Source organism: Pogoniulus pusillus, chromosome 5 (assembly GCF_015220805.1).
Source record: "Pogoniulus pusillus isolate bPogPus1 chromosome 5, bPogPus1.pri, whole genome shotgun sequence".
Classification (NCBI taxonomy): Eukaryota; Metazoa; Chordata; class Aves; order Piciformes; family Lybiidae; genus Pogoniulus; species Pogoniulus pusillus.
Window position 1 is genome coordinate 24,764,059 of NC_087268.1, and position 14,902 is coordinate 24,778,960.

Genomic DNA, 14,902 nt, shown 5'->3' on the forward strand with positions numbered 1-14,902 from the left:
TCAGTACTCAATTTTGCAATCTTTGAGTTAGCACATAGGTGTAGATATGATGTATTCACTGTCACACATGACAAGTCAGTTGTTCTTCTCATTAAGGCACAGCTTTGTTGTGAAGTTTGTAGGTTTTTAGCACTTGAAGCACCGTGTGACTTTCTGCTGTTATGCCAGTCAATTAATTTCAAAGTGGTGAGCAAGAGTAAATAAATTTTGCAAGGAAACTGATCAATAGTTTACTTTTAAGAAAGTTTGAGAAATGGATCTCTGACCCTTTAGAGCTATGGTTTAAAATCAGTGAGACACAGCTCTGAAAAATTTCAGCTTAATGTCAGAAGAAAAGGCCAAGGCTATAATTAGCATATGTTTAAGCTGTGTGCTGAAGGAACTAAATATCTTCAGGTCATCTGTGTATGAGAAACTCTGAATACTGTTGCCAGAGTTGTAGTTGTTCTGCCTTTAAGTCCTTAGTCATGCTGTGGTCCCACAAATTGCTTGAGGAAAGTGAATGAGTCACTTGACTTTCTTTTTTTGACTTCTAAAACTCTTCCTTAATTATATTTTGAAGGGCTTTCCCCATTATTAGGAAGAATCATACATATTTTGTGACTGGATGAATTGCTGTCATGCTACAGCAGTTTAGCCATGCAGTTGAAAATCTAGTAAATGTATCTTTTATGCTTTCTCTAAAACGAACATTTTTATCTTCTTTAAGGCAACTTAAGCCTATAAAAATAAAGGCACACCTCAAAATTTGAGCTCCTGATCATGCTTGATGCATGAAGTTTGTTTAAGGAAGTATTGACTTAGTTCTCTCACAATTCACATAATTTTTTTCTCTTATCAAGCTGTGAGAAAATAGCTTAACTCCATGTTATTGTTTTCAGTCTGCATATTTGAGTCCTTACGTTGCAAAGTTACCTTAGAGGATTAAAATCTAGTAGTAGTTTATTCCATGGCTGTTCTGAATGGTGCTTTATTGTGAAAGTTACTTAGGTGCATCCTTGTTTAAAGTGAAGGACGTGTTATTACTAACAAAATAATTGTGTCCATAGAGGCAAGTAAAACAGTGTAGAGGTAGCTCTGATGCTGATGGAACCAGCCTTAGTCTGCTGCCTGTAGCCACAGGGTTTTTTTCCTTTTGCAGCAGCATAGCCCTGTCTTCACTATATGTAGGCAAAAGTTTATGGCCTGTTTAGTCTTTAAAGCAATATACTTGGTTGCCAAGATGAAACGGGGAGCCTGCAGACAGGTGCCAGTGCTTCAATGCATGTCATTTTTCTCCGTGGTTAATTAGAGTAGAATAGACTCTGAAAATTCCTTAAACTAGTCTTTATCATTAACTGCTGCAGTAACATAATACTTTCTTCCCTACTCTCCGTTCCACGCTCTCAAGAACATGTAAGCTTCTTACTTTCTGGTCTTATGCATCTGCTCTTAAGCTAAGTGTTGAATACAGCAGGGTCAGGAATCTTGACTCTTTATGGGAGAGTCATGTGTTAATGAAGCATGTAATTTTAAATTTTTCTTCTCCGCCAAAGTTGCTGCGAGGAGGTTTTCTGAGAATATTAGTGGTAGATTCTTGATGGAACTATTTCTGCATATGTTCCCATGACATGTCCATATTTGATGATTCTTAAAGCTCATCTCAGGACAAGTTTTTGCTTGGGCTTTATTTAAAGTAAGTTAAAATCTGAGGAAGATTAAGTTGAAAGGATTCTTAAGGACGTTTGTTTTTCTTACAGTTGTCTCAGTTTTGTATTTCCTTTTATACCATGTAATGAAGCAACATCAGAAATTATGTAGTCAAGAAAATTTTTTAAAACACCAATGTAAAAATCCTCTCTTAACTAAATTTATTAACTGTAGACTTTTGAGCAAATACATTTAGGTTTCTTACACTTGTGATTTAAGAGGTGCACCTCTGAAACCTGCCACTTTAGTGATGACAGGCTATCTTTTTGAATATTTCTGATTTCATTTACTAAGCGAAATCAAGATAATTTCAAACTTCAGTGATTAAAACCCATCCTTTTCCATGAACAGAGCTACTAGAAATGGTTATTCCTTCTGCCAGTCAAAAGTTGCGAAGTAGAATTCATCTTTGATTTCATCTGCTTTAAAAGGTTGGGTTTTTTAAAGACACTGCAGGATCTCAGTTTTGTATGGGTTTGGTTAGAAGAAAATTGCAATGTCTATGAATGGACTTAGGAAGAGAAATAGTAAATATCTGCATCACATGCAGATGGTTGGCGAAATATGAAACTTCTAGGTGAGTTGACAGAGATCTTCATTAGCTGCAGGAGCAGTGCTGCTTGTTTCCTCTAAAGATCATGTGGTCTGCAGAACTTAGTTATATATGTATGATTTGATGGCTTTAATTTATAATCACGGACAGCTTAGCTTGGAAGAACTGTAATTGGTAGGTACTGCTTGCTGTCTGCCTTGCTTCTCTGTAACCAAGAAAGACTCAGCTGCTAAACCTCTGCAGGCCAGCATAAAGTAGAACAGCACTCATTTCAGTTTCCTTAATATGGCATCTTGTAATTTGCCGTAACTGTTCCTACAGCAGGAGGCAGCTGTGGAGGAGAAAACATAGGAGCCATCCCTATTTTAAGCAACACAAAAATAAGAGCATTTACATGCTGGAGTTTCTCTCTATGGAGTCTAAGTTGTTTGCTAGCAGTTTTCAGGCTTTTCAAATGTTGACATGGAATACAGAATCCTGCTGTATAGAAATGAATATCTCTACAAATCAGCTTTGGTTGATAACTGACACAAGTGCTATTCCAGGAATGCCCAATTTACCTTTCCCATTAAGTTTTAGAACAGTAATCCTCAGATACAAAACACCATCTCGTAAAATTTTGGTATAGAATGAGTGTCATCTCAGATTTACAAAACTGTTCTCAGTACAGTTTGCTTTGGTGTTTTTTCCCTGTTGTCAGCTCTGCAGGCTTAACATAGGGTCAGACAATGGGGATGACTGTATCATCACCAGCAATTACACAAGTCAGTTAACAGCTTTGTTAATGAGTGCGCTAGCTATTGTAACCCTGTCACATTAAGTCTAAACCCATAAATCTTAAATTAAGTAAAACTTGTTTTCTCTTTTATTAGCATATTTCTGGCCATACTGTCATCCAGCATGCTCAAGGAGAGTTCTCTGTTGCCTGCTTTCCTGCATATTGACTGGTTTACAGGACTTGAAAAAAATGTCAAAGCTGCTTGTAATGCTGCTTTGTTAAAGGAAAGACAGACCTGTAAGACCTCAGCCAAAACTAGTTGGAGTTGTATCACTTTGGAGGCTGCCATTGTGTTAACAATAGTCAACTTATAGGTCCTTCATATTTTGATTGTTTGCAGAGTGTTAGACCTACACCACAGAATGAAGCTATAACAGTGCATTTCAAGCCAGTTACGTTAAAAGCCTCTGAAAGTAAATATACCAAAGTTGCAAGCATTAGCTTTGATGGTAAGTACTGCTCTTCTCCTCTTGTCAAATGCTTCTGAAAACACGCTGAAACTTCATTAATTTTTACTCTCTTAACAAAATGTTGTTTGTAATTGTGATGGTTTGGGTGTTACCTGCCCCCCCCCCACTTTGGAAAATCACCCAGACTAGACTCAGTGGCTCTGGAAATTGAATGAAGCTTTATATTTACAGCTTAGCAAATATACAAGCAGATATTTACAATAGATACAGTTATATACAGAAATATACAAGGTAAAAGGCAATACAGAAACACAGCACCCCTCCCAGAAACCTGAGTCCTCAGGAGGGGCTCTCAACCACCCTTCCACCTTCCTCCTACCCCTCTACCTTACCCAAGACTTTGCCTTATGCTCAAGGTATCTTGGAGGGTGAGCCAGGGGGGTTAAGAGGCAGATGGATTAGTCACACACATGGTAGGTTAGGTTAGGTTAGAGAGAGAAGTTTATGCAGCCCCAGACAGAGAACGACTCTGTTATCTGTATTTATGTTCTTGTTCTTATACATTGCAGCAAGCCTATGACTGAAGTAGACATCATCACTGTTTCCTTTTCACAGCCTGTAATCTAGTTCTTTTCAACAAAACATTCTAGCTAGCTTCAAACTGGCACAGTAATTTTGAGAAGTAAATGGAATTTTCCTACTTGGAAAAGGCTTATATTTCTGCTGTTGTTACTTTTGAAGCTAGTGTCTCAGCAAGTAATGTAGACCGGTAAAGACTGTTGAGAAAAGAAGAAATTCTTAATTGTTCTATTAAACATAAGCAGTGAATATTAATACAGTGATTATTTAAAATATATTATTAGTTTAAATAGGCATTTAGTATCAGAAAACCCTAGCAAACCAAGATGTGGTCCTCATAGAAACATTTTACAAAAGAGTATATCCCTTGGATTGCCATTGGATCCTTCCAAAACTTAATAATCCAAGTTATTATTCCTTAAAAAATAAAAAAAATTAACATGTTATGTTGGAGTGCTCATGGAAATCAGACTCTGTAATGCTCTTGAAAACAACATGGTGAAAGTTGGCTTCTTTTATTTTGCACTCTTGAATTCGTATTCAAGAAAAAGGAAGGCAAAGATGGAAAAACTTCTTGCTGATAGCTTTCCTACAATGATATGTTGTGTGTGGTGTTGCTGACTTACATTTATTATTTTTATGAAAGAAGTGTTCCATCATTTTCCTTCTGCACAGCGTGACTGTAAATACTATGCTGACTTTTTTGAGAAAGTTATCTCTATTTTTATAGAGATTTTAATCAACTGTCAGGATGCTGTTGACCTACTCAGGTGTTACAGCACCAACTGGTATCCTAAAGCAGTAGGTCTTTCTGCCTGATAAATTTAAAAATGGAACTTTATAGATGCAGTGATTTTGATTTCAGGTAGATCTAATTTTAGAAGCTGTGTGGATAAGAGGGAGGGGATTTTTTTTTAATTTAAAAAAAATTATGAATTTACACTTGAGTTATTTAATAGCTTATGGTTTGTAGTGTGAGGGAAGTATGCAATCATAGAATCAACCAGGTTGGAAGAGACCTCCAAGATCATCCAGTCCAACCTATCACCCAGCCTTATCCAATCAACTAGACCATGGCACTAAGTGCCACGTCCAGTTTTCTCTTGAACACCTCCAGGAACGGTGACTCCACCACCTCCCTGGGCAGCCCATTCCAATGGCAAATCACTCTCTCTGGGAAGAACTTCCCCCTAACATCCAGCCTATACCTCCCCTGGCACAACTTGAGACTGTGTCCCCTTGTTCTGTTGCTGGTTGCCTGGGAGAAGAGGCCACCCCCCACCTGGCTACAGCCGCCCTTCAGGTAGTTGTAGACAGCAATGAGGTCACCCCTGAGCCTCCTCTTCTCCAGGCTAAACAACCCCAGCTCCCTCAGCCTCTCCTCATAGGGTTTGTGTTCCAGGCCCCTCAGCAGCTTTGTTGCCCTTCTCTGGACACCTTCCAGCACCTCAACATCTCTCTTGAATTGAGTGGCCCAGAACTGGACACAGGACTGAAGGTGTGGCCTGACCAGTGCTGAGTGCAGGTGAAGAATAACCTCCCTTGTCCTACTGGCCACACTGTTCCTGATGCAGGCCAGGATGCCATTGGCTCTTTTGGCCACCTGGGCACACTGCTGGCTCATCTTCAGCCTACTATCCACCAGTCTCCCCCAGGTCCCTTTCTGCCTGGCTGCTCTCCATCCACTCTGTCCCCAGCCTGTAGTGCTGCTTGGGGTTATTGTGTCCAAAGTGCAGAACCCTGCACTTAGCCTTGTTAAATCTCATCCCATTGGCCTCTGCCCACCCATCCAGCCTATCCAGGTCCCTCTGTAGGGCTCTCCTGCCTTCCAACAGATCAACACCTGCTCCTAGCTTGGTGTCATCTGCAAACTTACTGATGCTGGACTCAATCCACTCGTCCAGATCATCAATAAAGATACTGAACAGAACTGGGCCCAGCACTGATCCCTGGGGAACACCACTAGTGACAGCTGCCAACTGGATGTGGCACCATTCACCACCACTCTCTGGGCTCTGCCATCCAGCCAGCTCCTGACCCAGCACAGAGTGAATCTGCATGTTTTAGCCTATAAATACATTCTGAAGTAACTGAACTGTGTCATTCTGAGTTGGTAATATATTTGGATTTCGAAGCTGGAGTTAACTGTTAAATGAGGACCTACTGGCAGAAACGGTAGATCTTGGAAACAATGGTACCTGAGGAGATAGGCCCAGTTAAGCTGCTTAATGTTTTTAAGAGACTAACTTAATAAATTTCTTTTCAGTGAAGCATCTCACCCTAAACATTTGCCATTTCAGCTGTCCTAATACATACAGGGGCTTTAGAGACTGGTGGTTTCTCCTAGCTGGTATCTGAATCCCCATGAGGGTGGTGAGACACTGAAACAGGTTGGGGGTTGGAACTAGATGATCTTTACATTTCCTTCCAACTCATTCTGTGATTCTGTGAGTTCTGCTCTCCTGGCATCTAATTGTTATTTATCTGACAGGAACAACCATGCTTCCTTAGTTTGGAGAAACTTACTGACTGAGGCAGGTAAACTAACTGGTGTTAAGGAGGAGGAGGAATACAGAACTCAGTTCTTTTACTTCCTAAACTTATTCCATGCCAATTGCTTATAGAAATGTCCTCAGGATCCATTTTTCTCTTCTGTATTACTTAATTTCTGGGCTATCTCTGTGCTTTTATTCTTTTGTAATGTAATAAATCCTTTTTTTGGTCTGTTTTAACAAGCTTTTTATATTTTTGTGTGTGCAGCATCAAAAGCAAAAAAAGCATCGCAGTCTTCTGGGAAAATAACTGTTAAGGCAAAAGAGAAGACCTACTCCAAACTTGAAATACCATATCAAGCAGAAGTGTTGGATGGGTAAGCTTACAGTAGTTGAACATGGTTCAAAAATGAAATGCTGTAAATTAGCTGATTAGCAGGGACTTTAGCCTTTTTAGGGGGAGAGAATATATATCCTATTTTTTTAATCCTAATTTTTTATATCTAGAGCTTATTAAAGCTACAATTACTTGCTTGAATTTTTCTGTTTGTTGCAATGGAAATGTTTGTAGTTATGGATTTGCTGTTCTGGCAGTATATGAAATAAGAGTAAAGAAAATATTTTTGTTTTTAAGCAAACTTTGATAGAGCTGTCAGTGCTTTCTTAATTTTGGTTTTTTTTATTATTTACAAAGTATGGCTAATTTGACTTTAAAACCAGTGTTGAAATGAGGTGTTACTTTATCAACTGAACTGACAAAAGTATTTTAAAGGCAAACAAGTTAAACCTTTTTAGTACTGCATACTCCTTGTTTGGTTAATAAAGAATATGCATGACTTGCAAACTACCTCAATACTTCAACACTTTATTTTGGTTCTGTTAATATGCTGATTCACATTATTCTTTTCTTGTCTCGTTTGAATTATTCAGTTACCAGTGTCCCTATAGTGCTGATAATATAGTTTCAGCATGCAGTAGGTTATATACCTTTTTTTGATGTTGGATTGAATGAATTCTACCCTTTTTGTGTAAGAAAAACACTTTCCTTAAAGTCCTTATTTTTCTCATACTGTTTTCTTTTAATAGATACTTAGGATTTGATCATGCTGCCACACTCTTTCACATCCGTGACAGTGCTGCAGATTTCGTGGAAAGACTGATCTATCTAACAAACACATTCAGTTTTGCAGTCCTTATTCATGATGTGGTGTTACCAGAAGAAGCAAAACCAATGTTTAAAGTAAGCCCCATTTCAGTGAGTGTTTTCTTCTGATAGTAAATTTTTAAATATGCTGGGATTTGTTGAATTGTAACATCAATCTTCATTGTTCACTGATCTAGGTCCAGAACTTCAGTAAACCAGTCTTAATTCCGCCTAATGAGTCCAGATATATTTTTACACTTCATTTTATGCCTTCCACATCATCTGTTCATATAGATAATAATATTTTACTTATCACCAATGCTTCTAAATTTCACCTACCTGTCCGAGCATACACAGGATTTTTAGATGTAAGTATTAAGCATTCTCCTTTTTTTAAGTCATGTTAGTCTGATTGTAGGCAGACTTAATTTTTTAATTCTTTAATTTCAAACTTGTTTTACCAGCTCTTTACTTAAACAGCTTTGGTTACTGCTGAAGATATCTTTTTCTTGTCCCCTTGTAGTTCTATGTAAAATGTATAGAATTTTGAGATTGTCCCAATACTGCTGTTCAGTTCTGGGCCCCCCAGTTTAGGAGGGACATTGAGATGCTTGAGCGTGTCCAGAGAAGGGCGACAAGGCTGGTGAGAGGCCTTGAGCACAAACCCTACGAGGAGAGGCTGAGGGAGCTGGGATTGTTTAGCCTGGAGAAGAGGAGGCTCAGGGGTGACCTCATTGCTGTCTACAACTACCTGAGGGGTGGTTGTGGCCAGGAGGAGGTTGCTCTCTTCTCTCAGGTGGCCAGCACCAGAACGAGAGGACACAGCCTCAAGCTACGCCAGGGGAAATTTAGGTGAAGAGAAAGTTCTTCACTGAGAGAGTCATTGGACACTGGAATGGGCTGCCCAGGGAGGTGGTGGAGTCGCCGTCCCTGGGGTTGTTCAAGGCAGGACTGGATGTAGCACTTGGTGCCATGGTCTAGCCTTGAGCTGTGTGGTAAAGGGTTGGACTTGATGATTTATGAGGTCCCTTCCAACCTTGGTGATACTGTGATACTAGACTTATTAATGCATTTTCTAATGAGCTTAGAGTTTCAGCATGTTTCATATTCAGTTTCTGCTAAAATACCTATATCAATCTTTCTAGTACTTTGTACTGCCTCCAAAAACCGAGGAACAATTTATAGATTTTGGCATATTGAGTGCAACAGAAGCTACCAGCGTTTTATTTGCAGTTATCAACAGCAATCCCATAGAGGTAAGGATGGATTTATTTTTAGTTTGCCTTGTGAAAAAATTCTCATCAGAGTTGTTGATGAAAATTATACTTTTTGTTCTTTTTAAGCTGGCTATAAAAAGTTGGCATATTTTAGGGGATGGTTTGGCCATAGAACTTCTAACAACTGAAAAGGGAAACAGAACAGCGATAATTGCAAACCAGCATGAACTACAAAATGCTAGTGCATCTGATCTGTCTTCAGTAAGTAATCCTTTGAATCCATTGCTTAAAGCTAGGTTTAGGGGAGGCAGGGCAAAAAGAGACAAATCTGTGCAACTTTTTGCGGTTTCATTTTAGCAGGGGGAGGGAGGATAAGAATTCATCATTTGTGTCTGAATTTGAGAATGATAAAGCATATAGGATTTCTAAAACTTATTTTAAGAATCAAAACTATGTTCAGATCAGTTAGCTTTTGAAAAAGGAAATTTCAGAAACAGTGATCCCCATACCATTTGATGATGCTCATCATTTATCTGGGAAGAGTGGAATTTATCACCTCGAGGGATAGATAATTTTTATGTCATTAACACAAAAGTTTGCAGGTTTTTTTAGCCACTGACAGTTGATTCAGATGGATTTTAATTTGATTTAAAGCAATGAGAGGATGCTTGGTATAGTAAGTTGAATTTCATTCAGTTTAAGGCAATATAGTGGATGACTTTTTCTGTCATTTACAGGTGATACTGGCATCAGGCTATTATGCTGTGTTTAGAGTAAAACTAATAGCAAAGGAACTTGAAGGAATTCATGATGGAGCTGTACAAATCACAACAGATTATGAGGTATATTTATTGTATGTTCATGGATGTTGCCCAGATGATTTGTTCAGTTTTTAAGCATGAAGTTTTAGAAGATCTATTACCAAGCAGACTACAGTATGAAGGAGAAGTTGGAAAGAACCCCTGGTGGTGAAGTTACCCCTGCAACTTAACCCTTTATCACGTGACAGTAATGCTACTTATCATCTGTCTTCTCTGAAGGAATGAAGAATGATTTTCATTATGATTTTCATCTGGCTTTTGAAATATCTATTTAAATCTGACCTAATGCTTTGAGATACTGGTGGTTCTTGACACATCCTCTAAGTATTAATGCAAGAATCTTTTGGCATAACGCATCTTGTCTCTTCCAACCTGGTTGATTCTATGATTCTGTCTTGACAATATCTGTTGTTGGTATGTTATCAGTTGCTAAAATTGAGCTACAGTTTTGGAGGGATTTTTTGTCAAAAGCCAGTGTGAAAATTATTTTGAAGAAATTGAAGCTTTACAATTAAAAAATGATTTCTCACAGTAAGATTATTAAGGGAGAGAGAATCAGCCAGTTAATTCTCAAGTTCATATGTCTTTCCCGGTGATAGATAGTTTTCAGAAGAGAGAGGTCCTAATAGAGTATGGAAATCTCTATTTAATCTTTGGGTGGTATAGGTAGGGGGGAAAAAAGGGTGACACACTGTGCTTATGAGGTCAGGAAATTATGTATCTTATTGTGTGGTTCTGAGAAGCTACAGAAGACAGGAAATGCCTAATTTCTGCCAGTTACCTGTGATTTTATGTTTTTTCAGTATGTACATACATGCATGTGGCCCTTCAGTTACAGAATTTGATCCATTTTCCTGCTTGTTTCATAGCTTTAATAATACACAGAAAGGCTTTCATTGTCATCCCTTTCACATTCTTTTTTATAAGCTGATGTAGATCTTGAGGTCTTGCCATGATTTCCAATCATTTTTGAGGAGTTCAATGTATTTTCTTCCCTATTTACTTTAAAGGTGTTACACTCCTGTTTCCCAACAGAGTAAGCCCCATTCAAGTGAGACTTCCGTAGTGCCCTTTTGGAGAGCTCGTATTTTAACTATGCCTGTTCCATGTGAAGTGTTGATAAGTATGACTGTGTAAAGGTGTACTTCCTGACAATACAGAGTGTCTGCTCTAAATAAGAAATCTTACTTCATATCTCTAGGTTTATGTGTATTTAAAACTTAGACTATATTAATTGCAGAATTTCAGGGATTTGCTAGTCTATGAAATTTGAAAGTGGAAGATACATTGAAAGGCTGAAAGTATAAGAATGTAAGTTGGTTTTTTTCTAAACTTTCTTGTTCTCTTTTTTTCCTCCAGATTTTAACTATACCAGTGAAGGCAGTGATTGCTGTAGGCTCACTGACCTGCTCACCAAAACACGTTTTTCTTCCACCTTCTTTTCCGGTAAGTGAGTTTGATATTGGCATTAAATGTTTTCTTGCCCTTTTCAAGGAAAACCACTGTCATGAACTGTTCTATGTCCAATTGCTAGAGAAATTGTGCTACTGAACTGCTATGATTCAGTTGTAATACCAAGGACAGCAAGTCAGCTAATGAACTGATGTTTTGTTATGTTTGGTCTTGGTGGAAGCATTATTGTATTGTTCCACACTGAAAACATCTTCTCAAGGGTACATAGGGGAATATGGGAGCAGGAAAAGAAGAAAGAAGTGTGGGTCTGCAACTTTCTGTAGAAATATGTAATAGCTGTTTTCATCCCTGCTCCTGCAGTAGTGTTTATTCAGCGAGTACTGGAAGCAGCTTCTTTGCTCGGGGCTACAGACTCAAGCAGCAAGCTATTAACCAGATAATACTTTCTTATCGCTTGGCATTCAGTATAACCATAGAGTCATGTGCAGTCAAGGCATATTGACTTTGCAATTGGCATTTCATGAAGTGTAATTTTTATTACTTTCTTATGAGTGGGGAATGTAATATGATGGAAACTTGTAGGGAGAGAGGTTGCAAACTTGCATGGGAAAGCATCAAAAGGAGACAGCTGGCAGTTTCTGAAGGGATTAAACTAACTATGTCTGTTGGTGGGAATGGATTTTTCTGTTTTCTATCTTTCTTGCATGCTCTGAATCTCTCAGAGCACTGTCTGCTCTCAACTCCTTCTCTAGTAGCTCCTTACAATCTCTTGCTTATCTTACAATTTGTGTACTCTTAAATAGTAATTTCTTTACTGGCATTTTATCAAATACTTTACCTCATGTCTAGTAGATAAGTGATATTTTATTTGAAGTAATAATGCAGAAGTCTCATCAGAGGAAGATGAGTCAGTCAGTAGGACTTCAGTAAATCCTAGAAATTCAGGTAATTGCTGTATTTGCCCCGTTAGCCATTCATCTCCCTCCTGATCTTCTTCACAAGTTGTTCTGAAGTAATTTTCTACTCTTGAGGTCAAATGGTCATGCCAGCAGTTGAAAACATCACTTACTATTGATCTTTAGGATTTATATTTCCCATTTGACTATATGGCCTCACTATTATATTGGTATTTTATTTCACTGATTACCATATCTGCAATTTCATCTTTAAATGGCTCTCATAAGCCTTTGATAAACTTGAAATAAAAACCCATTTCCCTTTCTTTCACTGAAGAGAAAACAATTTCCGTATTCTCTGTATATCCTAATGATATCAAGATCATTGCCCCTCTTGAGCACCACATTAAAATATTTTGTTCCATTTTGAAAATAATTATTTTTTAAAAGTCTCCCTTTGATCTAACCGAAATGGCTAAAAATCTCCTTGGTTTACCTTAGAATGCAAGGCAAGGTCTTGGTCAGCTTGATTTTGTTTGGATTTTGCTGGGTATGGTTTGCACTGGTAGCACTTGTTTCACAGCCTCTAAGGCATAGCTTCCTTGCTGTCGTTTTTTCTCATCCCTGAACAGCTGTGGTTTTTATTGGCTTCATGCTCTTTCCTATAAATGTTTTCACATAATTACTCATTCAGGGGACCTCTGCACTCTCCTGCATCTTGTTTGGGAGTATTCAACAAGATTCTAGACTACTTTCTGTTCTAAGTCACAACGTTTACAGAACACTCAGCTTCACTTACTGGTGCTGTTGATCACTTACCCCTCTTGATATCTGAGAGCATTGCCAGCAGATGTACTTTTCTTTTTTTTATTCTAATTAAACTTATGATCACTGAATTCATGATACCCTGCATCTAGTTGTTCTGTAATGTCTCCATTACTTAAGAAAATAAGTCTAAAATAGCATCACTTCTCGTTTTGGTGTTTGCTAGGGAAATTTGTCAGCTGTACCATTCAGGAATAACTAGGTGCTACAATTCTAGTAACACTTTCTTTTCGGTTCATACCTTGGAAGTAGTTCTCCTGCAGCTGCCTGGTTCCCAGTGCCTTCTTTTTCTGTTTTTTAATTTCAGTGTGTTCGTATCTATGTCTGATTGCTGGTAGTCTAAAGTTTGTTGCTTCATAATGATGTTTTCAGCTCACAGTGCCACCTGTCAGCCATTCCCAGATCAAAGCTCATCTTTGAAGATCTGTGTGTTTAAATAGCATTTTTCTTTTTTCTTGTTCTGTCTTCTTTCCTTAGGTTATTTCATGTCTAAACTCTCTGTAGAAGTTTTAGTAAAATACTGTTAATTTGTTCTACATGTTTTATCTAATTTCTGTCTTGCCCATCTGATGGCAGTTTATGACTCTTAAGATTCCATAGTTGAAGTTCTGACATGCCTCCCATTCAATTTAATAAGACTATACTGCTTAGAGATTTATTCTTGTAGTTTCTTTCCTTCTGCAGTTACTCCTATGGAGACTGTTTTCATATATGTCTGTTACCTGAGGCCACAGTCAAATTCACATCTGCAAAAATGCATCTCCCATCTCTTCAGTCTTTACCTTAGAGATGGTTTCAAAAAGCCAAAGGCATTAACTTAAGGAAAAGGTGAAAAACCCATGTCACGTTCTTTAGAAGATAGTCTTTGGTATTTACATTTGTTCATATCATGATTTAAGGTTTATATAAAATAAAATGTCACACATCCTGAACTGTGCATTTTTGTTTGGTGTTTTTTTTTTTTTCTCTGTATTTGTCAGGGTTGGGCTTTGAGGTATGGTGAAAAATATGGACATAGAACCACCAAGAGACTGAGCGTGGTAATGTTTGTAATTGTGACAAACTACATGCTCTATGCTTACAAATTAAAATAACGTTTGTCTCAGAAGAGGAGGCAGAGTAGAAAGGTGTAAGGGAAAAACATACACTGTTTTCTTTTTAGGTGTTGTGATTGTAGTGGTTGCTGTCTTGATTTCATTAGAAGTGGGAAGGATGGATTGTACCTCTTTTTAATTGTTCTTTGTAATCGGAAGCTTCACTCCACTGTTCCTTTTCCCAAGTTATTTTTAATTTCCAGACCTAGATGTTTAATTTCTAGATCTCTTCAGAAGCTTGCTTCCTTTTGTAATAGGATGCTCAGAAAAGTGAAGTTTTCTCTTGCATTTCCTATGGTATTTGAACATGATTTGCTTAAGCAGAACTGTTCTTCTAGCTCTTCAAGAATTTTCAGCTGTGCATAATTTTGAATAAAGGGTGAATGAACTGTGTTTAGAAACAGAGGAAAGAATACAACTTCACAGAAGTGTTTTCTTTAACCTTGAAGTATTGGAAATATTTTTGTACATATAGCATAGTTAGAAATCTCAATTTAGCATTTCAGCTTTGCTGTTGTCTTTGCCAGCCTGCATAAATAAATACATAGGCTAGGGAAAACACATATCTTGCAGATTTTTCACTTCCTTTCTTTTCTTTAGGGGAAAGTAGTTCACCAGAGCCTGAACATTATGAACTCCTTCTCTCAGAAAGTGAAAATACAACACATACGCTCCCTGTCAGAAGATGTAAGGTTTTATTATAAGAGGCTAAGAAGTAATAAAGAAGATTTAGAGCCAGGAAAAAAATCAAAGGTTTGTCTAATCCTTATTTCTGCACGTGTACAAGTTGTCTCTTATATGCTAAGTTGCTGTGGTTATCACATTATTTTTTTCATTTGCTTTGGTCATTAGATGCTGCTGTCACCATACTGCTTATTAATTGATCTTATCTGTTTTCCAGATTGCAAATATTTATTTTGATCCTGGTCTACAATGTGGAGATCATTGTTATGTGGGATTGCCTTTTCTTTCTAAATGTAAGTGGCATTTG

General features: G+C 37.8%; 1 protein-coding gene across 2 annotated transcripts in view; it reads left to right on the forward strand.

The window, feature by feature from the left end:
- TMEM131 (transmembrane protein 131) overlaps window positions 1-14,902 on the forward strand; it is a 97,110-nt gene that overhangs the window by 55,259 nt on the left and 26,949 nt on the right. For both annotated transcript variants that reach the window (XM_064143533.1, XM_064143534.1), the window contains 10 exons: window positions 3,361-3,469; window positions 6,770-6,878; window positions 7,588-7,741; window positions 7,843-8,013; window positions 8,791-8,901; window positions 8,989-9,123; window positions 9,600-9,704; window positions 11,043-11,129; window positions 14,512-14,664; window positions 14,813-14,888. In XM_064143533.1, the coding sequence (XP_063999603.1) occupies window positions 3,361-3,469; window positions 6,770-6,878; window positions 7,588-7,741; window positions 7,843-8,013; window positions 8,791-8,901; window positions 8,989-9,123; window positions 9,600-9,704; window positions 11,043-11,129; window positions 14,512-14,664; window positions 14,813-14,888 (1,210 nt within the window). The remainder of the gene's footprint in view (window positions 1-3,360; window positions 3,470-6,769; window positions 6,879-7,587; window positions 7,742-7,842; window positions 8,014-8,790; window positions 8,902-8,988; window positions 9,124-9,599; window positions 9,705-11,042; window positions 11,130-14,511; window positions 14,665-14,812; window positions 14,889-14,902) is intronic.